Source organism: Protopterus annectens, chromosome 16.part0 (assembly GCF_019279795.1).
Source record: "Protopterus annectens isolate FY-2018-M chromosome 16.part0, PAN1.0, whole genome shotgun sequence".
In the NCBI taxonomy this organism is placed as follows: Eukaryota; Metazoa; Chordata; order Ceratodontiformes; family Protopteridae; genus Protopterus; species Protopterus annectens.
This window is the reverse complement of record NC_056750.1, coordinates 356,531,647-356,558,300: the sequence shown is the minus strand read 5'-3', so window position 1 is coordinate 356,558,300 and position 26,654 is coordinate 356,531,647. Positions and strand designations below refer to the sequence as shown.

Genomic DNA, 26,654 nt, shown 5'->3' with positions numbered 1-26,654 from the left:
TGGCAGGAGAGTTGCATTTATTAAAGTTATAGGATGTATTAACAGTGGCAGGAGAGTTGTATTTATTAAAGTTATAGGATGTATTCAGTGGCAGGAGAGTTGTATTTATTCTTTTTATGCAATATAGAGAAAATGCTTAAAGCCTGTAACTTTGTTCTTCTGGAAAATGTAGTAGGCGGAAAGAGATGTTTGTGACTCAGGAAAGAAGTTTTTGCTTGCTTGTAACTGAAGAGAAGTCATAAACCATAAAAAGAAGTCATCAGGGAAGCTCTGAGTTTAGGTTGAAAAAAGAGCCAGCAGGTAGAAAGCAACAACAGTATTTCTGCTGTTTACCCTAGCTGCGGTAGCATTGCTGCAGTAGCGTTGTCGCCTCACAGTAAGAAGTTGTCCTGTCCGATTCTCAGCGAAAGCATCTTCTGTATGGAGACATGCGTGAATGGACATACCTTCATTGAAGGTTGTGCATTAGAGCTGGCAACTTGGTACGTAAAAATGTACTGCCAATCATTAGCTTACCGGAGTTCCGCTGTGGCGACCCCTAACCGGGAAAAGCCGAAAGATACAACAACAACCCTGTATTTCAGAAAAGCTGTTGTAATTGCCCCTACTTCTTGGGACACATGGGATAAGCTAAAATATTTTGAGCAGTTGTGCTGAAAGACAGTAGTAGTAGAAAGTAATATGGAAGATGAATATTTTGGATTCAGATCAGGATGCAATGCACAACCTACCTGATGTAATGAGACAGACAGTAGAGAAGAAAGCTGAAGATGAAGAGGAACTCCAACTGTGCATTTCTAGATTTGGAGAAAGTATATGACAAGGTCCCAGGGATGCTGATTTGGGCAGTATTGTGATGGTTCAAAATACTGAAAGAGACTGAATAAGCAATTCACAAAGAAACAATGGGAGGATATATCTATGGCTCCCAACTATGCAGCAAAATCTAAAAGTTGTAGGATTTTTTCACAGGTATATTATATCCCAAGCAGACTCTAAAGAATTTTTCCTCAGGTAGATTGCAAATGTTGGATGGGGAAAAAATAGACAATTGGGAATATATTTTTTGGGAGTGTAACGAGTTGGCAGACTTTAAAACTTCCCTGCAGACTACTCTGTCAGAACTACTGGTTGACCAAATTGGTATAACTAAGGAAATGATTTTTTGGACTGTTCTGAATTGTCTAGACATAGTAAGGCCTTGCTGAGTTTAATTTTGGTGGCTGCTAAAAGAAAGCAATTACTAGAAAATGGAAATCAAAGTGTAAATCAACCATATTAGAAGTAGTGAATATAGTAACGGAGATAAGAGCTTGAAGTCATATCTTTAGAAAAGGGTAGGAGCAAATTAAATGAAAAAAATTGGAAATTGTGGGGACAATACATGCAGAACAACATTTGGAGGTAGAATGAGCTTTAAGAGAAGGCAACAATTTAATAAGCTATGTATGCTTGATTGACAATGACTGTGTTGAAGATCATATAGAATATATAATGTTTGCAACTTAAAATACGTCAGTACGGTTTGTTTTCATTTGTTTATATAAATATTTATTTATTATTGTTAATCTGCATTTTTATTTATGATTGTATCATAACTGATAATTCGTAAAGATGTTTTTTGTTTAATACTGGAAACACTGGTACATTAGTGAAGGTTGCATACAGGGATCGAATTACACAAGTGTGAACAGTATACGGTTCTCAGAGGGGTTCACACTGGGCAGGGGGGTGTATGGCATCAGGAGTTTGGCACTGAGTCCACTGTCTTTAATACAGTTGGTGAACTACATCAGCAAGCAGGTCAAAAGAGATGAATTATTAAAGCTGCAGATAATATGGCACTACAAGCAAACTCTGAATAGGAACTCCAGCAAATGATAGAGGAGTAGAATACAAAACTGAAGGCACATGAGATGAAACTAAATATAGACTAGACAGTTGTCATGTCATTAATGGGGGAGATCAGAAGAAGCTAAAATTTGAGATATAAGGGGAGATCGTGGAACATATTAACAGCTTCAAGTGTCTGGGAGAGGTGCTTGAGGAGATGATGTCTGAATGAGGAGGGCAAAACTAGACTCGGAGGGATTGCAACCAACTGGTAGAGGGTGTTGGGGTTAGTTTGTGACAGAAGAATGGGAAAGAAGCTAAAAAGTAATGTGCACAAAACAGTGGTGCAACTAATATTTCTGTATGGTACTGACTGAGCAGTGAAGGCTGAGCAGATGAGGAAGCCCAGAGTTAATGGGATGAAGTACCTAAGATGCGTGCTAGGATGCACACTGTGCTACAGATGAAAGAATGATCACATTAGAGAGTTAATGGGATGAAGTAGCTAAGATGTGTGGTAGAATGCACACTGTGCTACACATGAAAGAATGATCACATTAGAGCTGAAGTCCAAGTAGCTCCAATTGTAGAAGGTCAAAGAGAAGAGATTACTGTGGTTTGTTCTCAAGTTCAGGAAAGCAGAAGATTTAATGAGGAAGGTTTGAGAGAGACAGGAAAAAGGCAAGAGGAAATGAGGTCTTCCAGCAAAGAGATGGATGGATTTTGTGAGAGAAGACCTATGACAGTCAGGTATGACTGCTGAATGTAAGAGAGTGGCATTAAATTAGGAGAAGTAGCAACAGTTGATACAGTATCTCAACTCCTTGTATAAAAAGGGTAAAAGGGGGTTGCCAATGATGATGCGTCATCTCTACATATGGTCCAATATGCTACATCCCCTTCTGTTAACAGAAAGATGCAATAAGTAAGCAATAGAGCATGACAGGATGGGTGTCTAAGGGAAGTGAATTGCCAAGGATTATGTAAAGACCGACTGCTGTGTAATCAGTTTTTGGCAAGTGTGAACTATAGGGTGCACTTGTATTTGGCAGAATACCAAGTTTTATGATGTGGCATTTTTATTTATTTTATAACTTAATAGCCACATTTTTTGGCATCTGTCAAGCCCTTGCAGTTCAGAATCTTTACACAAGTTTACTTCAATGTTTTTTTTTTCCTATGATTATGGAGCTGATAAGTTTTACAATCACATAAGTCTACATTATGTGGAGTCTATGTTGTCCATTCTTTTATTTATGCAGCCTTATTAATGTGAAGTTTGTGAGGTTTGGACCATCAGGTTGAAACCTATAAAAAGAATGTTGGCTAAATATGTAAAAGCCGCAATTAAATATTTTAATTCCATATAGCCACACTTCACTGTAATTATACTGAGTATCATGTTATAATATACAGTAATACAGTGAAAGTTTAACTGTTTAGAAAATTACTTCACAGTGCCCAAAGATTCTGTGTTTATCTCAGCTCTGTGGTGCAGAGCACTAAAATCCTGATTGTGACCCAGATGACCAGAGTTTAGTTAGTGACCTTGGCTGCCCTTAGGTTTTTAACTGTCTGTTAATAAATTTTGTAAAATTAAAAACACTTTTATAATTCTTATTGCATAGATGTAGCCTCATGTTTACTTGGGTGTTTGACGTTTTCCAATGTAATATTATTCAAGATTATATATAAGTTTTCTATATCCAGTTTGAAATGTCTGTGTCTTGTTTTAGATAACATTGGGAATCTGGAACACCCAGTGAAACATGTACATGTATACTTTCCATTTATGTTAACAGTAGCATAAATGATTTCTGAACCTGTCTTAAATGCTTTAAAAATTCCTTTAGCATATCTATGTGCCACATTTTAATTTATTATAATTATCTAACAGTATCCTAAAGCTAGAAAGGTCTTCACTGGATCTTGTACAAACTGATAATACATTCCATGTATTAATTATTGTCTCAGAGCTGTATGTTGTGTTTTTTTTTTTTTTTTTTAGATATTTCTTCAATGTTCATAACAGTTTGAACTGAGAGTTCTTCACCCTTTTCTTTAGTCCTAGCATTCCCTTAAGAAACTCTCTTTTGTAGCTGTATAATTAAGGATCAAGCCAACTCTGATGTGCCTTCAAAAAGTAGAATAAAGCTCTAATATTTCCAAACTTTTTTCATAAGATCTGTTTTCTCTGTGCTCTGTCATTCTTGTAAACTTACATTAATCATACCAAAATGTAACAAATTGTATACGGTTTCTAACCAATGGCCTGTGATCGCTCTCAAATTCCATGGCCTGACTAATGTTATAATTACAAGTTACTTGGTATCAGTCCATTATACAAACATATTGATAAAAGTAGTGTCTTCATTCATTTCTTCTAATATGATTTTTAACAGAAATATTTCCATGACCTTTCTTGAAATGAATAAAAAATGTATTGGGCTGTGGTTTTTAGGATTGTACCCCATATCCTAGTCTTTGAAGATGGGTTTAATTATGAATGTTTTTAGTTGGGGTGTGGGGATCATATATTTTTGAAACTGGTGTGCCTAGTCACAATATCACTGCTTCCTGCAGTTTTGTCAGTCTGTTTTCTTTCAAGAAAACTAGTGTTTGTTTTTATGAAAATTTACCGCGTGAAATCCCTTCTGTCATTTCTTTCAGTATTGGATGTCGTCTTTGGTGCTTGATTTCTATGAAAGCCTTATCATCTTATTTTATGGCTTGTGTTTGGCCTCCAAACATAAAGTATACTTACAACAATCGCACATTTTTCTTTGTGCAATAATAGTGGATCCTTGTTAAATATCTAGCAGTTTCTATACTGGAGAACACAGACGTGCTTCGCCAACTAATCTGTTAAAACAGTAGTGCTGAAATGTTTTAATGCAGGAGTATTATTTGTTTTTATAACACTCATTAAAGGGTAATTCAGTTGTCATAGTTTAGTGAGTTGTCATGTATGTTCTTTAGCTCAGAGGCATGCAGAGACTTGATTATCTGACTGGATTCTTAACGTTAGCCATACTGTGCATAGAATATCTGGCTGGATTCATAACCTTCACCATACGGTGTATGGAATATGAGATGCAGCACTGTGGAAGTATTAACTCCTGATCTACCTCTCAGCTGCTGCATGTCCCTTTCTCCGGAGTCCACACCTTATCTATCCAACCTGCTCGTACTGTCCTACAGTCGGGAATTTGCCCTGTGTGTTGCTGACCTACAGCCTTATTCCACGGCAACAACTGCTGTCCATTCCCTAAACTAAGGAACCGTATTTGTATACTCCCTGTGCATCAGTCCTTCAAAGAAAAGAAACTATCCAACCTGCTTGTACTGTCCTACAGTTGAGAATTTGCCCTGTCTGTTGCTGACTTGCAGCCTTATTCCATCACAACAACTGCTGTCCATTCCCTAAACTAAGGAACTGTATCCATATACTCCTTGTGCATCAGTCCTTCAAAGAAAAGTAAGTATGTGTTTTTAAAACTACAGGCAGTACAACTAAACAATTTTTTTGATATTTCAGGTTTTTGTACACTCCCTAGCCAGGGCGACCAGCAGCCAAAGCCCTTATCTTCACCTACTTCCATACCTTCTCCTCTTGTGCCCTCTGTATATAATTGCAATCTTTCCCTCCTCGTATTTCTAGACCTGCTACCTCCCTAAAGAAGCTATTGTTTGCTATACTGCATTTGTCCACTAGGTGGCATCCTTCTCTTAGATCTATCCCACTGACTAAATATTCCACTCTTAGGCTCCCAATTTTCATAACTTTTTGAACTACAGCCCCACTATTTCCTTATACCTGTACTCTACATCACTTATTTACCATGCTTACTATCACTACTATCAAGGCTCTTACCTCTTACCTATTCCCACCCAAACTTACCTTACCTTTCATCTCTCCTCTGATTGTTTTCCTAGGGTTCACTCCCTCAGTGGCTTGACCTGCTCCATTCGCCCTGCGGGCTCACTCTGCTCCCCTACCTTAACCCCAATTCCCACCCACCCCAGTACACTTACCTTTATTGTAACTTTAAATCTCCTCCCCTTCCTCTAAGCCAATCCAATTCTCTACACCCTCCCAGCATTCATTCAATTGGTAATCCCAGCCTTCTATATTCCTTACCAGCCTGTACTCTGTTAAACTCCTCCTCCTTCTCACCACACACTCACCTATTACCCTGTTACCTGCTCTAATCTTAATTTACTCTAATTAACCATGATGCTTACACTTCTACAAACTTCCCTTATCTCCTCTATGTGTATTTTTCTCCTAATAACTGTGTATAATGCTACCTCCTATTCCTCCTACAAACTACCACCTCCTTCCCCCACCCCTCCACTCTCTCCCTTCCCCTCCCCAAGACTTTCCACTTTTACCACATATCCCTCTCCCTACTTCAAACCAATCCAATTCACTGTTTTAAACTAGAGCTCCTAACCATTTCTTTAAAACCTCCTACAACCAAACTGAATTGCTTCTCCCACTTACTACATGTCACAGACCAAAGGTTCTGCTCCTTTCTTCCTTCAATTGGCTTGTTCTAGCAGGAGACATTCACCCCAACCATGGACCTATGACTAGTATCAATCCTTCTCGCCCTACCTCTTCAAATAGGACCAATGATAAATACCTAAAGCTCATTACCATTAATGCCCAGTGTGTAAAAAGTAAAATAACACTCTTCCACGCTTGGCTAAACCACACTCAACCTGATATAGTGGCAGTCTCAGAGTCATGGCTAAAACCCCACATCTCTAACTCTGAGATTGTACCATCCCGGCTTCAAGCTCTCAGATACGACTGCCAAAACAAGAAAGGAGGAGGAGTAGCCTTAATCTATAACAGCCTACTGAACCTCTGTCCGTACCAGAACCCCATTCCTCAGTGCCGAACTAGTCATTGGGATCCTCAAAATGAATAAATACAAAAGTATCTGTGTTGTGGCCATCTATATCCCCCCTGGAGACCACACCAACACCCTAGAAAATATTCTGTCTTGGGTCTCAACTAACATTAAACTAGAAACATACATTCTAGGTGATGTGAGCATTGACTGGAATAGAATCAATAACAGTAATCCCTCTCTATCTATCAATCTATTTCATTTCACACAACTAATAAACAGCATTACCAGACCTAACAGAAACAACCCCCAGGGGTCCATCCTGGACTGGATCTTAGTCTCCCACCGTAATAAGATCTCTGACTCTGGTATTCTACCAGACACAATGACTGATCATCTCCCAGCCTTTATTCACCGAACTTCCCATTCCTGCCCACACCAACACCAATATACCCATACTTGTAACCTCTTAAACTTTAACCCTTCTATATTTTTTGAAACACTTAAACTAATAAACTAAAAATCCACTAGATAAAGCCTTAGACTCCTTCAATACTACCTTCCTAAGCATCCTAAACTCCCAAGCCCCACCCCAGACAAAATGAATAAAACACAACTCCGCCCCTTGGCTAACAAAGGACACAAAAACACTTATGCTACAAAGAGATAAGACATGGAAACTTTACAACAAAAATAAACACCCAGCCACCCTCCTTCAGTATAAGCAACTCCATAATCTAACCAAAAAGCATATCACTTATGATAAAAAGTCTTATTATACCAAACTACAGTTCACTCACTCCAAAAATCCCAAACAATTTTCAAACTCCATCAACTTGCTTATGCACCCTGGCACTAAATCCAGTCCCTGTCCTGACAACAATAAAACCAGCACAGTAATTGCTACCCTTTTTAACTACTTCTTTAAAACTCTATAGCTGAACTCACTAAGACCTTCCCCAACTACATCCCCTCCCCTTCCCTTAATACCACTTCCCCCTCTATTCCACAACCCCCCACTGCTAATCCTCCCCCTATTTTCAGCTAAAACCAATCTCAACTTCCTATATTAAAAAGCTTCTTTCCAAACTGAAACCATGCTCCATTGCCCGCGACAATATTCCCTCACTCTTTCTCAAGCACCCTGCAGATGGTATCACCATCACCATCAGCATTCTCATCAATAGATCCATTCAGGAATCTTACATCCCCAAATTATGGAGTGCTTGCCTACATATTGCCCCTCCACAAAGGAGGCAAAAACAATAGCATCTGTAACTTCAGACCAATATCCACTCTTTCCCCAATTTCAAAAGTACTTGAAAAATGCATTCACCTGCAACTCATGCCCTACCCCCTCAATAACCAACTCCTCACCCCTACGCAACATGGCTTCCGTCCTGGCCATAGTACTACAACTGCTCTCCTCTCTTTCTTAGATATTGTTAACCATGCCAGTGATGCTGGATCAATTGTCTCCACTGTCCTCCTTGATCTATCCAAGGCATTTGACACTGTATCACATATCCATCTTCTCAGTCACCTTTCTAACGTCAAGCTCTCCTTAGATACACTTTCATGGTTCAAAAGTTAGCTCTCTGACTGATCCCAAGCTGTGAAATGGCAAACTGTTACTTCAACGTTCCTACCTACACCTACCGGAGTCCCCCAGGGATCTATACTCGGACCTATGTTCTTTAACATATTCACCAATAATTTTCACACTGCAATTCCAAATGCTCAAATGGTGCAATATGCTGACAACTCCACTTTAGTCTGTTCTGTCCTTAGCCTTCCTGAGCTCCAGACTAAAACCCAATTGACCTTCACAACTACAGAGAACTGGATGCTTCAAAATCATCTCTCTCTTAATGCCAATAAATCCAAAATCCTTCTTTTCTCCTCCACAAAAGTCCATCCTCTTGACAAGCAATCCTTCAAGATCACCAGCCATACTCACTCCTCTATAGAAGTTGTTCCTTCTGCCAAACTTCTTGGTGTTACCATTGATGAACATCTGAAATTTGATACACATGTTCAACTGAATATAAAAAAAAAACCATCAGAAACTCGGTATGCTATATAGGAACGCTCACTTTCTCTCTATTGCTACAAGGCAAACCCTCACCTCCTCCTACCTACTACCTTCCCTATTGTATGGTACTCCACTTCTAACTAACCTCTCAGCTTCCATCTCCTCAAAATTAGAAAACTGCTACAACAAAATCACCAAATTTGCTACTAAATCTACTCACTGCACCCACCATTGCACCTCTCTCCACAGTCTAAAGTGTCTTGAGCTTCCTAATCGTCTAGACTACCTTCAACTTACTACAGCCCACAAACTAATATTTAAACTTACTGTATGCCCTGCTCTAACTAATATCTTGCCTTTCTACACACCGCTCAGACCCCTAAGATCAGCCCAACAAAATCTACTTTCTGTACACAAACCTAAAAGACCCCCTGGCCAATTTCTCCTTTCCTACTCACTGGCCAAAAAATGGAATTCTCTCCCACCCCTGCTAAGAATCACTACAAACTCTGAACACTTTAAATCCCTACTCTACTCCCACCTCTCCCAAAACTGGAAATGTAATCGTACCCATCCTACCTAAATCCCTCTTATGTCTCCTAGACATGTTCTCCTTCAAATGCCTTAACTTTCTGCTATTTCTACAGCCCCCCCCCCACTTCAACTGTATATTGAATTTTTCTCCACCTGTGTGCCTACTATTTAAATACTGTACACAGGCTCCCATCTCTACTCTGTGCAAATGGGTCTCTGAATTTGATTGTATAAATTATATTATTCACATATTTCATATGTATGTGTTCTTTTGCATTATTCTATGGGTAATTTGTACAAATGTATGATTCTATGCTTGCTTGTTTTAATTTCTATAATTGTTTTTATTATGGAGCATTTCTCCCTGGGCCTCCACTGAAAATGGGCCCAGTGGACCTCCCCGGTTATCAAACTGGAAATAAATAAATATTAGCAAGTGTACCTGCGGATGGGAGATTTATATACAACATTACTCCCCTTTAATTATGTTCTTTACCACAGTGAAGTGTACAGTTCTACTTGAGCAACAGTTCAGTGCTTCATTCATTGCATCACTTAGTGCTGTATTGTGTGCACCATACCTAGGAACACAAAGGACAGTTTCAAGCAGGGATCCTCAGCACAATGGTCTGTGCAAAGCTGCTTGTGGCACATACATTGTATAATGAAAAACACTAAATCCAATGTCAAACTACTACTACATAATTCTGTTGGCCGTTCCATTTTATTTTACAAGTGGCCAAAAGGATAAGTGACCTGAATTTCATAAGGGAGAAGTAGTAAATATGAAAAGAGTGACCAGCCTTACATTTTCCTATTTTTCTTTCTCTTCACTTTGTTTTGCCATTTTTTTCAGTTCATATTAAATATATATTCCCTTGGATCACTCATTGCATGAAACTAAAAGATTTTTATGAAAGGCAACACAGTGTTGTTTGGGGTTTACAGTCTGACAACCAGTATACCATGTACTGCAAACTTATTGTAAAATGGGTGAATCCCTTTGTTGGATGGACATAAGGACATGGTAGAGCAGAAGATGTCAATCTTCTGAATGAAGTGCCAAAGAATGGACTGGAGAAGAAGCAAGGTAAGAGGTAGAATGGTCAGCTGTTTCCACCCTTGGCCTTTAAGAATTTCTGCATCATCCTTTTCCAAATCAACTTCCCTAATGATCCATGTGTACATAGTAGACCTAGAGGAAGCAGATGAGGACAGCTTAGTAGACTGCTGCAGGGGTTTATCCAAATCCTGGATCTTTAATGATGAAGGGTCTGGTGAGAACTCCAGATCTGGAGTAACCATCAAAAAAAGATGATCAGAACTGACTAGATTCCAGCTTTGCAGCAAGAATTGGGACTCTATCTCTAGCTGGGACAGATGTGGTTCTGACACCCATGCCAAGAGGATCCGGGATTGGTACATGGGAGGAACTGATACCAGATCCAGAGTGAGATCCAAGGAGGCAGAGAGCCTTTGGGCCTTCTGTGTTGGCTCATCTAAATTCAGGAGGATGTTTTCTGACCTGTCTATTTCTTTATCTAAGTCTTTAGCTCTCTGTTCCCTTTCTCCTGAGGCTTTTTGGACAGAAAAAAGAGGAAAAGCCAAGAGATGGAGATCCTAGCAAAGAGGGGGAGGAAGGGAGGAGCCCCTTCAACATTAAATTTCTTATCTGTCACCCAACTCCCAGGTTCTGAAACAGGCACAGGCCTGACAGTCTTCTTTTAAGTGGATTAACCCACAAATAATGAACACACTTGTAATGAGGGGATAGTTTGACTGTAGTCAATTCATTTGCAGAGGCCCAAAGACGTCTTGGCCATTTTTATATATGCATAATCACAGCACACCAGAAAAGTAAACCCAAACAGCAGGACCAACAACACAAATAAAAAAAAAAATAAATGAATAAAAAACTAACAGTGAAACCTGCAAGGAAGCAGCAAGAATCTAACTACTCTGCAAGTATTAATCAGCTAAGCTAACTAGTGAAACAGCACAGACAGGAAATTCCATTGAGGGGAAGGCAGACTGACGAGGGGAAAAAAGGCCTAGGCCTGATGCACACAGAACAGTTGTGCACCCAAAGAGCATCTTTTAAAATCTAGCCACACCCACACACTCACATAAACTTCTCTTTCTTGAGAGAGGAGAAAAAAAAAACAAAAGAACAGCAATCTGAGCAGGGTAATTGCAGAAAAATAGTAGAAGTATATCAAAAACACTTGATCTCCAGTGGAGCTTCAGAAACCATGTCTGGCACTGAAGAGCAGCAAACAAGATGTGGGAAGACTTAGGAACACAGAGCATTATGGGAGGAGCCAAGAGTTTGAAGTGCCAGCCTCTGATCCAGTAACCCACAGGTTTAGGCAGATGATGAAGAAAACATTGTATTTTAGTATCTCTATGAAGGGGGCAGGGTAAAGTGATACGAGAATAAACAGCCTTGCAGTTTATTTACACTGCAGATGAAAAACTATTAGTACAAGGTGAAAAAGATATTCATGTAAAAAGCCCATGAAACGTGGAGGATTTGTAGCTGCACTTAAAGGTTTCATTTAGTACTGGTAATTCAGCATTGCAGTGTACTGTATTCTATACCAATCATATGTACAGTACATCAATTCCCAAAATATTGCTTGGATGATGCCCCGTGGATAGCTTTTACCCAGTAAGATCAGGTGGTACTCCACCCACACCAAAGAAATTAATGAGAATGTGTCCAGTAAGGGGAGGATTTTGTTAGTAGACAGTGTGGGAAAGGGGGGAAAACATAAAGCAATAACTGACTGACAGATGTTATCCTTAAAATGTGGACCTTCTGTCACTGCTGCTACCACAGCAAAAAAGACATATAGCTCTGCTTAGGGGAAGGCATGACCTATGCTGCTACTGTACATCCAAAAAGTGAGACGTAAAGTGGAATAGCAGTGACATTAGTCCCTAATGAAATGCAAATCATGACTTGTACAAAGGAATGTGTAAATGAGACAAGCACAGGACAGATTTAGGAAATGTTTAGTGCTGTACAGAGGCAGACACATTTCTGTTATGTATATGCAGTAAATTATCAAAGCAAAAAACTGCTTTTTCCCCATTCCAACATGGATGGATAAAAGCATTTATCACTTTTTGCATGTTGCCCCTTTCGATCTGTAATAAATTAATGGCTTAACACATTGTGTTCTACAAAAAATCCTGGGGGGGGGGGGGGCAGGAACAGTCATTCCAAAGTCAATTGAACAAATGGGATTAAGAGTTGTATTGAACTGGATAATTATTTTAATCTGAAAGTATACAGAGTTGGCACGTTCCAGAAGCATCAGTCTTTGCAAATTTCCCAATAGGATGGAAAATGATTATTTGCATGTGGATTTTGTGTAACTCTCTGACAAAATAGGTAGAGAATACATAAAAATCTTGGCTAAAGGCAATAAAGTGCATATGCGGAAATTACATCATGATGTTTCATCTGTAGTGGAGTCTATTAGAGGATTTGCTTTTTCCTGTACATCTAAAAACTTGTAGAGACTTTTATTAGAATTGATAAAAATGGTACCTATTTAACAAGAATGAAGAGGAAATTGTTATGTGATGATCCAGACTATGTGATCAATAATGTTTATCCAATGAAAGGGAAAAAAATTTCAGCAGGGGAGAGTTGTGAACTTGAGCCAGCCTTCTTCAACAAGGAATTCCATGCTCACAATGTTTATTTATTGTCATTTGTTAACTGGGTTAGTCCAACTGAGCCAGAGACTCATTTTCAGTGGAGACCAGAGGAAAAGCTCCACAAGTATTATATATTTTACAATAAAAATCAAATCAAAAATAAAAATGAGTAAAAAATTAAAACCACCATGAAACATAAGAAAATCAACAGTTATAGAATATCTGTACATAGAGTAGGTTAAATAATTGACAGGTCTAGAGAATATCACATATGAAATACACACAAATAGTAAACCATTCAATCAATTTTTTTAAATAAAGATATGTATGAATATATATGCTATGGAAGTGAGGGGAGAGGGAGGTATAAAGGTATACAAGACAAGTACAAGGAAGTCAAGAGTAGAATAGGGACAAGGAGTTAAAGTTGAGAAGAGAAGAGGCTAGATCAAGTTGGGGTTAAATAAGAGCAGTAAATGCATTTGATAGAAAATCCCCTGTAGCAGCAGTATTGATAATCAGAATAGTTAGCTAATTGAGTCATAAAATCAACAGGAGTGGCAGAGAGAGAGAGAGCAACACCACAGTGTGGAACAGATTACATAGGAGGGAAAATAAGACTGACAGAACTGGTCAAAGGAGAAGCTAAAGGGAAGAAGAGCTCTATAAGCCTTAGAGGCGTATGAGCATCCACAGGTACTGTTGAAATTTCTACCTTTAAGAATTTTAAGATGTTTGTTTATACTCATTTACAGGTTAACCCAACCTTTTTGTTAAGGGTTTCACATTCATTCCAGCTACACATTTGGATTTGGCTTGGACATTGAGCGCAAGTTATTTTCAAGGAATTTGAATTTGTTATTCCATGGTTTAAATGGAGAGCAGCTACCGATTGTACTTTCAAGAGGAAATTTATTTTTAATCCCCTACTGGATACATTGATGAATTTGTCTGAGAAATTGTGTGAAAGGGATATTAGAAAACAGCCTGCAGTCAAGCCTAGTAAAACATTTTATAGTATGACTGCCCAAGAAAGAAATGTCATACATGAATTTTCCACAAGCAGGAGAATTAAATTATTGGAACCTGACAAGGGTGGGGATTAGTTGTTATGGGCAAATTGCATTATGTGGGTAAGTTGATCATATTAATGGATGACAGCATTTATTAAGGGGTTTCCAAGAATAACATTTTTTGTAGCCTACATAGATGAATAATTGAATAATGATTCTATTACACCACAGGTGTTCAATTTTTTAAGATTTGACCACTCTTTGATGCCTTCCATTTTTGGGATCCCCATCATCCATTCTAGTCTAATAGACCCACCATTAAGGATGATAGTCCTAGCATGTTGGTCTAAAATAGAACCTTCTGTCCAATATATTGATGAGAAACTTAAGAGTTTGTACAACTGATCCAAACTTATCTTGAAAGACAGATATTTTTGTTTACCAGGCTGGGATGTATAAATTAAGAAAGTGGTTTATATATTGTGATATTATATGTCAAAAACTTATTTTCTGTGCACACAGTATTTCCAGATGCAGCTCTCTGCATCAAGTGCAACCTTAAGAACACACAGAGACCATAGTCAGTCTGGGGCTGGTTTCTCCCTCTTTCTTCAGATCCCCAGTAAGACTCCCTACTGGCACAGCTATAGAATTGAGATCTCAGCTGAGTAACTAAGCCAAGGCCTCCAGCACCCTCTCTGTCCAACCAGTGCTTTTTGTCCCTGCCCAAGTAGCTGACACTCTCTCTCTCAGATTTGACACACACACACACACACACACACACACACACACACACACACACACATGCACACGCACACACGCATGCGCACACACACACCTGGGAAAGGCTGGCACAGGTTTACTAGCTGTGCCCCTTCTGCCCAGACTATAAGGTAGTTATGACTGCCACCAGACATTCCTGCCAGCTACCTTAAAGCTTTTCCAAGGGTACCCAATATACTTAGAGAAATTAATATTAATACAAATGGTAGTTTGACCAAGAACTAGGCTATTAGGAGTGGCCCAAACAGTGTCATCAAATAAATATGCAAGTACTCTCAGAACTTGAATTTCTCTACAAAGATCAGTCACAATGAAATGTTTAAATATATTTAATAATAAATAATAAAAGAACAAGACAATACTAAATATCACTTCACAGTGACATCAGAGTTCAAAACCACGGGGAATATTTAAAATAACGTTGCAGTACTGGCTCTCACAAATAAAGAAAAACAATATCTAAACTAACAGCTACAACAAAGAAAGTGTAGGCAGCACTAGACCAGACACTGTCTCCCTTATGACAATAAAGACCCATCTCAGTTCATATAAAAAATGCAGTTTATTCATTGATTTAGCACTTTCATCCACTACCCATGGACTTCAGTCAGAATGTCTAAACTTAGCTTCACTATATTCATGACTGAATCTGAGAGAGTTACTTTATTATACCCTAATAACTTACTTAGAGCAAGGCAGATGGTGGGGTGAATGGTTCTTCTTGTTGTCAGGCCCAAGACTGAATACAGAATGCTCTCTCTCACTTAAGAGACTTCTCAAAATATCTAAAATATACTGCTGGGATAGCTTGCAGAATATTATTATTTCTGGTCATCTGACTTCTAGTTCCCATACAAACCCCATTACTGGCAGCTGGCAGTATTTAGTACCTACCCATAAAAATACATACACAAGGGCTTTTGCTCAGATCTTTGGCAGGTGCTGGAAGACGTAAAACAATTGCTTACCTTCATGCTTCCAGAGTGTAACTAATTCACCCCAAAGACAATACAGAAAGCTTCCTAATACAGACATTGTGTCTCTGGGTGCATTGAAACCTGTGATATAGCATATTTATGGCCTAGCCTTTAAAGTGATTTAATTTCTGCTAGTTTTCTAAAGTTTGCTGGACTGAGGTTAAAATTCCAGTTTTCTCTGTTAAAACATATATATTTAAACAGTTACAATAGTGCATGTACATTTCTGTTCTCTCCAGTAAGGCACGTTGTGGATACATTTCAAATCGAATCACTTCTTCTAATACATATATAACACCAGCATCTTGTATGAACCACTGTTCTAATACATTTGTAACACAGGCATCTTGTATAAATCAATTTGATAGTCACAAATGACATATAATTATTTACAAAATTCCAGCTAGCTGTGCTGGCACTACCTCCTTTTGTCACAAATACTATAGACAAAAAAAAGAGGCAATAGGTGGGATGTCTACCCTATTACTGTGAATTCTGTTCAGTGGTGGTGGGAAATATTCAGTTTTTAATAACTTTTACCAATATTGTAAAAGTCTATTAGATTTTTAGATGACATTTTATTGTATGGGTAGGACTACCAAAGCAGAATGATGAATTTGTAACATCTTCAGAGTACCACCATTTTTTTTAAATGTTACTTGTAATATAAATTCAAATCATATTCACATGTAAGTTTAAAATGGGATAAATGTAGAGATATTTCATCAACTTTGTATAGGAAGGCCACCTATAGTAATTATTTTTATACTGCACAATTTATCACCCTTGACATCAGATGAAAGTGCTGGTTAGGAGCCAGTTGACAGTTTGTGTCAAAGTGTGGATTGCTTGATAAATTGTTCCTTTTAGAAGTGGCCAAGTTAAAGAATACATTTTCTGAAAGGGGCCCTCCAGAAAATTTGATCAAAAAGATAGTGAAGTAAGTTTAGAATGGAACAAAGTGGGTGCCTATTTTAAAGACAAGGTTAGGAGGTTTTTGAACAGAATAATTAACCCTGAGAACAATGTTGAAGAGGACTATGGTAGTGTCTTACTCCTTTGAAAATGTGATCACAATGGAGATTATCCATAAATGCTGGTCTATTTTTCACATCTTGGTATGCTGTTGGGCAATATTAGACTTACTCTGGAGTAAATTTTAATCAAAAAACGCATTTTAAAAATATTTTTGGAAAGCCTTGCAGTTTATGAAAAAGGGGTGTCTGTACACATAGTTCTAAATGTGGTGGATGTAAACAATGCTAACATATTAATATAAATGAACAAAATATATGATTCCAACACTGGAATGCTGGAGGTGCACTGGTGGATTTAATTGTAATACTATAGGAGTAGTTTACCTTGCTTGCTGAAACTCCATAGGTAAAATGGAGAAGCCTGTCAGACTGAAAATTTGCCAGCACTTGTATAGCATCAAAATAGAGAGAAGTGCATTATCTAGTTATGCAAAAAGTTGTATTGATTACTATGCATTTTTATTTTTGGTGTTAGAAAAAAAGACACTGCCAGGGGGGTTAGAAAGCTTTGCTGGGGCACCTGCCAAATTAGGTGCAATACAACTGTGATACATGTGCTTAATGAGACTTATTATAGATGGCATGCTTAAATTAAGGTCAGCAGAATTATGATGAAGTGGCATTATTTTCATTCTGTTTATTGGATTATTTTTTAATTTTTTAATATCTCTTTTATTACTGTGTGACGTTTTAATGTGCTAAGCAATTTTTATGGTGACATCGTATGATTATCCATATAACTACTGCAGGATTTTTATATTTAGTTATTTGCTGTTTATACTACTAGGTGGATACATTTTTATTCTGGTTACTTTACAAAAAGTTATTTTTATGAATTAATAGGATTCTGTATCACTTACCATGGATATCAGTTAAAGCACCCTTAATGAAAGTGTGCATCCCCTTTGAATGTTGGACAGCATGGAATGTAGATGTTTCAGTTTTCAGAATGAGGAACATTCTTTATGATGAGGTACAGTTGAGAGGTATGAGTAGAGTAATTAGAAGTTTGGGCTAACTCCCTAATATTTGTTTCTTTCCATGAGTAGGAGGAGGGATTTCCCAGGTCCCACCCCACTTTTAGCATCTAGTAAAAACCAGGAACTTAGAGTGAGGTGCAAAGCTTGCAAGGAACCCTTAGATTTTGATTGGTTCATCAACTGCATAAGAGAGCAACTCCTTACTCAACACATGGTTGGCCATGAGAAGGACTTGTCCCTATTGGAGGAGAGTTTGAGCTGTAATGAGGACCTGAGAAAAATGTGATTCAAAATAGTTATTTTAACTTTTTTCCATTTTTCACCACTCTTTTTATTCCCTGTTCCAACCCTTATTACCAATCCATTGTATATCATATATATATTAAAGAGGTGTCATTACATTCTCCATACTTAACAAGTAATCTCTAGATAGATAGGGCCTGTGTACTGATGAATCGGCACCTGTAAATGAATAATGGGAACCCATCAATTTCAGTTAGTAATGATTCTGTAGCTTCTTTAGTACATCAGTTCTGTAACAGTATTTTCTTTTGAGTGTGAACCTAAGGCACAGTATTTAATTGCTGATTAATGTCTCTTACAGGTTACCCTGGATTTTATCAAAACTGGTGAATATTCACTTGAGAGAATGGGGGTACATTATCCTGCAACAGTGCATACAAAGTCCCCCTTTGATCCAGAAAACAAGAGAGTGAAAGGAATTTACTAAAGGAATCCATTATTTCATTGCAACTTGGAATACAGCATCACAGACTATTGAAGACAACTTCTGCACACATCTCGTAAAAATCTGTATTGACATAAGAGAACATTCCTTGCTCTGCTGAAAGTTGAAAATATCAAACATATCCATACTATATTTTTGAAAGCGATAAACACCATGTTCACTTCTGTACAAGTTTGCAATGAAATGTGCAGCCTTCCAATTTCCACTTTTTAGAATCCATTCTATACAAGTGATGTGTATTTCTATGAATCTGAACATCTCGTTTTCATTCGCTCATAAAATCTTTTCAGAGTTTTTATCATGATATCCACATAAAGTATGTAGATATCTCCGCATTAGCATTAAAAGGTAAATCAGACAATAATACCTTGTCTTTGGCTTTGCTTTTGGAAAAGTTGCATTAATAATGTTAATGAGGCAAAGCTAATAATGGCCTATAGTTGTCAAGTTAGTATAAAATGAGGTGCAATCATCTAGTCACATTTAAATGCTGTAATTACATTTTATCTGAATACCAGTTTAAATTAAGATTCACGAAGTTTAAGTATCAGTAATAGGTACCTTTGTTGATTAGTACAAAATCCTAAGAGTGCATATATGAATACATTTTAATTTGTAAGTAAAATGTTCACATTTGCCTATATGGCTACAGATGAATTAGATCGCAGTGACTTTATATATTCGAAATATACAAGTCCGAAAGTACATGAAACAACAGCATTATCAAGTGAGTTTATTGTGTATGTATAGCTCCAAATTGTGAATTAGCATTTTAATGAACTCGTCTTATATTTACAGCACATCAAGAAATATGGTAATGGCAGATGTGCATATCTAAAACATGCATATGCAGTGTATGAATGTAATAGAAAATATGTTACTATGAAATTTCAACATGCCGAAAATATGTAGTTTGTAATGACTGAGAAAGAGTATTCAAACATTAAGAAATCAACATTAAGAAATCAAATTGCAGCTAAACAAACAAAGTGAGTATCATGCATAGTGCTTTATTTTCTTTTTTGTCCATCACCTGTATTTTATTAACAGTAGGCCATTTGTTGTAGTCCCTGCTTATGATGGCAAATTCATTTTTGTGATATACCAGTCTGTTAACATAAAAGTATCGTCAGAAGCAGATTGTTGTGAAATCAGATAGAGTACTAAAAGACTGAGACAAAATATCCAAAAATAGAGGGATTGTTATGTCTGCAACTTATCAGACAAACAGAACAAATAAACTAGTATGAAATTTTAACTGAATTATATTGTACACTGATGCTCAAGAGTTTTTCAGAAAGGTTTGTTACTCTGTAGCAACCACTTTTTTTGTTTAATATAAATCAAAGAATCCATTTTTATAAATTACTGTACTGTGCTTTACATTTGGTGCAGATTAAAGAAATACTGAAATAAGACAGTTTGCAAACGTGAAGAGTAAACTTGCACTAGAATTTGGTCAAAAATTCACCAGTATGCTTTGGTGCTTTATATACAGCCTTCTTTCTAAACATAACTACACTGAAATAAACTGTGAATTTTCACTATGATGTAGATTACATTGCACAATGACATTTTCTGGTTATGCCAGTGTGTACAGAATTTACATAACACACTAAAGTAGTTTCCATAGGCCTTCTGTCCATAACATATAAATTACAAATCCTATCAAAGCAATAATGTTCTTCAGTTTTAAGTGCATTGCAGTAAAGAGAGATCAATAAAAATCATTAGCACACTTTACAAATCTGCATTTAAGTGTTTCCTATCCCAGACACACTTCATTTTATGTCCTATATTCTTTTCTATTCAAGGGAGGTATTAAATTTGTGCATAGTAGCAATTCTCCTACCTTAGATGTCATTTTCAATGAAACTAACACAATGGGTATACAACCTTTAAGGATACTTTCTTATTTTATTTATTTATTTGACATTTGTATACTGGAAAAGTCTGACTGGGTACAAGACCCATTTTCAGTGGAGAAAACTCCATAAGTAATACAAAACAAAAAAGACAGGTGCCAAAGAAAATACAAAACAATATCAAATTGCCTTAGTGATTAAATGAACTTAACATGTTACATGAGAGAGTTTAGAAAGATGGAACTGATTTGGATAGGGTAGACTGGATGCAGGGTTAGCTATAAAGAGTACTGGGGAGTAGAATGAGCTTGGTTAAGTCAGTAAGATGAAGTTAAAGGAAAGATGAGATAATGGCAGTATTAAGCAGACAAAGGGAAGAACAGAAAGGATCGGGAGTAAGAGGAGGGTAGCTAGTCATGTCTGGAGTATTGGCATAACCAATTATTGTATAAGTGGCTTTTGAGTATTTTTTTGAAGTGGGCAGTGTTTGTTGTAGACCTGATACTAAGTGTGACTTTCTTTCTTTATGTGACTCTTAACATTACATAGTCCGTTTATATGTGTTTTTATAATGCGGTATTTCATTTGCAGATTTTTATGAGGTACTGAACCACAAACCTTCTGCCTTAAGTAGGTTGAATGAAGCAGCTCTCTCTGCATGTTAGACTAGGTTGCTACAGGTAGGTAGATCTGTGGAGAATTTTGTAAACTTTTGAACTGACCTGCAAAAAATTGGCTGTTTATATATATGAAAATGAAATTACTAGGACCACTTCACTGAAAGCTCACGTCACTGAAAACTCACTTGACTGAAACTCATTTTGTTGAAAGTTATAAATGGCCTTTCCCCCACTGTAGTGCGACCCTGGAGTTATTATATAAAGTAAGGGGGGCACAGCCCCCCACATACCTTGCTTATATATTCTCTTTTGGAAACAGTTATTTATTGCACTTGTAAGTATCACTGTGTATAGTTTAAAACATTTATAATATTAAAGAGGGCTACACCCCCCTCACCCCCCAAAGTGGGGGGCTGTGCTCCTTCAAACCCCCCCTTACTTTATATACCAGGGTTGGACTACAGTGGGGAAAAGGCCATTTATAACTTTCAATGAAATGAGTTTCAGAGAAATGAGTTTTCAGTGAAGTGAGCTTTCAGTGAAGTGGTGCTAGTAATTTCATTTTCAGTCAAGTGAGTTTTCAATCAAGCGTAGTAGACCCATATGTGTGTGTATATATATATATATATATATCTATATATATATATATATATATATATATATATCTATATATATATATATATATATATATATATATAAAACTCGAAATTCTAAAGCATAGAGAAAAGACATTGCAAAAATGTCTTTACAATGTTTTTGTGGGGGGGCAAGCTCCCCTGCACCCACCACACCCCCCCTACTTAAATATACCTACTCCACGATCGCACTACAGCCAGGATTGAGGGAAATCTCCCATTCTGCGCAGTATGCAGAAGTGCACAACGGGAGGATTTCCATTCCTCCGCTATAGTGTGGTCACAGAGCTGATATATCTAAACAGGGAGAGTTGTAGGGGGACTCGGCCCCCTGCAAATATGTAAGTAAACTTTTTTTTTTTTTTTTGTTTTCTTCCCTTCACAATTTCGAGTTACTGAAAACTAGAGATTCTGGGCTTGAGCTTATGAATATCGAGCTTTCAGTAATTCGATCTTGTGAAGGGGAACTGAAACATTCTGTACTCCCTGACAAGCCAGATTTTCTTAACAACTGAAGATAATTTGATAAGAATCAGTATGATGATTAAACTTCAAAAGGAACATTGTAGTCACTTGGAACACATCATAACCTCAACCACCATCCCCTTTTTATGAAACATAACATCCCTAGGAGTCAGTTTATAAGGGCCTCCAGGTTAACTTCAGAGGACTCTGATTTTCTTGATGAAGTTAGATTTATTATAGGGCTTTTTCAACAAAGAGGGTATGATGTGAATGTTTTAATAAAAATATCTGAAGAGAAAAACTGAATGGAGAAAAACTGTCAAAAAAGAAAACATGCTAGTGAGGAAATACAGCACATCTCAGTTTTTAATTTTGGATGAGTGATTTTGTTAATGAAGTATAAACTTGAGCTAGAAGTTAATAGTTCGTTAATGAAAGCACTAATCCAAAATTAAAAACTGAAACATTCTGTACTCCCTGACAAGCCAGATTTTCTTAACAACTGAAGATAATTTGGTAAGAGGGATGAAACTTTCCCTCCCATTTTATGAAAACCCTTAGTTAAGGCTATATGGACCAAAATACTTTTGACAAGCATTACCCTGTTTGTGGTTTGGACATGTCCACTGATAATTTAATTTGAGAAGTTAAGAGCAATTGGAATATTGTTAAAGGAAACAAATAATTATTTAAAGTGGTGGATCCTGAACCAAAGTTTGTTTGCAAAAAAAAACTGTCTGTATAAAACATGTGTTGCAACATGACAGCAGTTTTTTGGCTACATATAATACTGACAAGGCTAAGGGGACATACAGAATCAACTCTTATTCTATTTGTCGATTTATTTATGAAGGACCTTTGCCAGGCTACAGGGCTTGGTGGTACTGGTACTGGTACACCAGGTCACAGTTCTGATCAAGTAGAAACTATGGAACCTGTGAGAGATCGTATCATTAAAGTCACATTCAACGCTGATGTTCATTCCACTCTACAGTGAAATTTTCTACACTGTAAAATCCAGAAGCTAAAGAACATGTCGGCAGCTGTAAGGAAATACTGTCTACTTTTCCTCTGTTTCTATATTATATTCTTCATTTGAATTTGGAGTGTGAGATACATAACAAAAGGCAGAGAGCAGAACGGAGTAGTTGTGAATCAATGTAATCGTCAGTCATATTGGTGCATCAGCATATGGACACACAGTTCTTGAGCTTTTTCTTCCTTCAAGATTAACATTACAGGATGCATGATCACTGTCTGGATAAGCATGATCAGCTCTACTTTTGGATTGCACCTTGGTTGCGTTTACATGAACGGACAAACATTTGAACAGTCTGGTGTGGTTTACCAAGCCATTTACGACGATTGTAAAAGTTTATCCATAAATAAGAACGGATGCTTTTCGGCAAGGCTTGTTGTTCAAGGGACTTTATGAAATATGTTCCTTACTGTTGCCATGGTTTAACTTCATGTCTAACATTTTTCATTAATGACTTTTCACTTGTCAGTCTATGCATATTTGTTGAGGCTTGGTGGTGGTTTTGTGGTGAACTAAGTAATTAACGATGATTTCAATGGACATTTTCTGGTTGGGCCTGTATTCAAGCTGAATGGATGTTTCCAGACACAAGTAATATTATTTGGTTTTGTTGGCAGTTTGTCGTTATTTTGTCATATGTATAGTGGTGGAATTTTACAAAATGTATAGTTTGGACTGTAAATTTATAGTTAGCTGGCAATGGAATGTGATGACTTTTGAACAACTTATAGTTTATAATTTTTTCACCTTCAGATGTATAGTGGGTGATTAATTGGTTCAGGAATACTTTGCCAGTTAACAAAGAAGTATATAGGACTAACAGCAGCAGTTTTGAGTGAGGTTTTTTTCAAAAGCTATTTATTTGTGCTGTTGATTAGTATAATCTGCCTTGTTAATAGACTTTATGTATGAAAATTATGATTACGGAAACTGTCTTTTATAGCTGCCACTAATTATTTTGGGGTTGACAGTTAGTTATGATTGCATATGTTTATTTGGTTTGTCAAGAATAAAATGGCACATGTTTTTGACACTATGGTGGAAATTTATCGTTAGGACTGTTTTATCTGTTGAACATTTGGTAACTTTATATTTTAAATAGCATATGTGAATAATTTGTTAGATCCTTATTTCACTTTTGGGTGGAATAATTGGGTCGGGGTGGTTACCAAATACAGAAAAAAGAGTTTTTAGGAAAGTCCGATTTGTTTGTTATATAAGCCTTTTCCAACAATTATCTGCTAACTTCCTGCAGTTTAAGCAGGTTTAGGGATTTATTTAGAACTTTGCTTCATTTTTGGTGAAGTAATTGGGTCAGATAGTTACTGGATGGGCTGTGTTACATGTGCTGATTGTATTTTTTCACAATATTATATTTAGATTTTTTATTATTCATCTGGTAACTTACTGCATTGTTGCAGAGTGGTTTATTCATTTGGTCCTTTGCTTCATGTTTGGGTGAAGTATTTAGGTCAGGATGTTACTGGATGGGCTGTGAGATATATATATATATATATATTGTTTTATTTTGTTTTTTTTTTTCTGTTATAATATGCTTAATTATTTCTGGAACTGTATTATGAGGTGGAAATTTGTCACATCAACAGTGTGGGGATTTGTCTAATTGATATATGGTGTACATTCTATTATTTAGAAAGCACAACAACAAAATCCATGAGCTAGCGCTCCCCCTTATTAGCTATGGTGAAATGCTGAATGCCTTCATGCAAGTATGTTATCTTAACATAATAGCAGAGGCTTTAACAGCTAGTGCCACAGTATTCTGTACCACCAGCAAAGGACATGCCACTCTGATCTTGAGCAATCTCCCAAAGTGGAGGAAGAACTTGTGGCAAACAATATAATTGCTTAGAGAAGGCAGCAGACTCATCAGGTGCTGGGGAGCAGAACAGTACATAGTAGATTGCTATCACACATAGCACCTTCTCCAAAAAGATAGTATTCATCACTGTGGACTGCAATCACAATTGTGAGTCGCACATCAGGAAGAGGAAGGCTATGGAAATCAAGCCCTGGACTACAAGAAACAGCTTGCCAGTAGTTCATGGTTTCAATCCACTGCATTAACTGTCAGGCTTCATACTCTCAACACTCATTTTAGTAACTGTCTTAAGACTGTTCCAAGTTCCATAAGTAAAACCATGTGTTATCTGCTCTGACATCCAGAACTATTACCTACCCATGTTTATGTGAAGCCAAAGTTATTTATATAACAATATTTTAGTAACCTTATCTAAATCATATACATTCTTGCTTTAATTGATATACGAATCTTATTTGCTGGATACTTTTTAACACTTGATTATTTATAACTACAGTGACTAGTCTTTGGTGTTATCCTAGTTGATTTTTATTTCATATTTTTGGTGGGATCATATTGTTGAATAATCGCTGTGGGTTTTTGGGGTATTGGTTGACACTAGGTGTTTCACCCCTGCACTATGATATCACCATCTCAACCCTCACACACTCAACTCCTACTATATATCAATTGCATCACTTCCCTCACTCTGCTAACCACCATTACCAGTTACCAAACACCATTTACCTACACACTATTCATTTCTTACAAAGGAACATTCCCAATACTCCAAACCCCATACCATATTTACAACTAACCCCATACAACTATCACAGTACCGTAATCCACCACCTCAGACACAAGATATGCCCATCAAATAGCCAATCCCACACCACTCTTAATTACACAAAGCTCATCAACAAACTAGTCAAACTTTATGCACACCTGAAAACAGCACTAGTATGCTGCAGTGACATACCCAGGCCCACTCAGTCTAGATAGACCAATCCCAGACCTAAATACAACCCTACTCCAAAGGCCCACAAACTCACTCCTCATCATAAATCTAAATATTAGAAGCATCTTCAGTAAGGTCCATGACTTAATCTCCTTTTACCATCCAGATATTGTCATTCTGACAGTGACCTGGCTTAAGCCCCTAATTCAAGATAATGAAATCACAGCACCAGGCTACAATATAATCAGAAATGAGAGAATAGGAAAAGGGGTGGAGGAGTAGCAATGCTATATAAAACTCACCTTATCTTAGAAAAACTAGACATAACCCCAGACTTAGATAACACTAAGCTCATCCTTACTAAACTGAAACTTAACCCACATAAACACATCAACATTATAGGATGCTACATTCCCCCCAGGGAACAATATCACCATCACAGAAAAACTATTAGAATGGATAACCAACACCCTTCCCCAAGAAAACATCCTATTATGCAACCTTAATATTGACTGGGTCAACTGCTCCAGTCTAAACCTATCTCCCATATCAACCTACATGGACTAACCCAACTAATAACTTCCCCCACCAGAACAGACAAAAGAACCAAACGTAACTCTATACTAGACTGGATACTAGTATCTCATCCTTCCCACATATCTCACGCCAGACGCCCTAAGTGACCACCTACCTACATTTCTAATAAGAAGCAAAACTCCCCAATTGACCCAAGAAACTGTCAGGGAATGTAGGAATAGAAAAAACTTCAACCAACT

At 37.2% G+C, this 26,654-nt stretch overlaps 1 protein-coding gene across 1 annotated transcript in view; it reads left to right on the top strand.

Moving 5' to 3' along the window:
* The window catches only part of SARDH (sarcosine dehydrogenase), a 2,624,838-nt gene extending 2,604,894 nt beyond the window's left edge, over nt 1-19,944 (top strand). Inside the window, exon 26 of the mRNA XM_044058055.1 lies at nt 18,331-19,944. Within this exon, the coding sequence (XP_043913990.1) occupies nt 18,331-18,456 (126 nt within the window). The 3' untranslated portion in view covers nt 18,457-19,944. The remainder of the gene's footprint in view (nt 1-18,330) is intronic.
* Nucleotides 19,945-26,654: the final 6,710 nt, after the last annotated feature.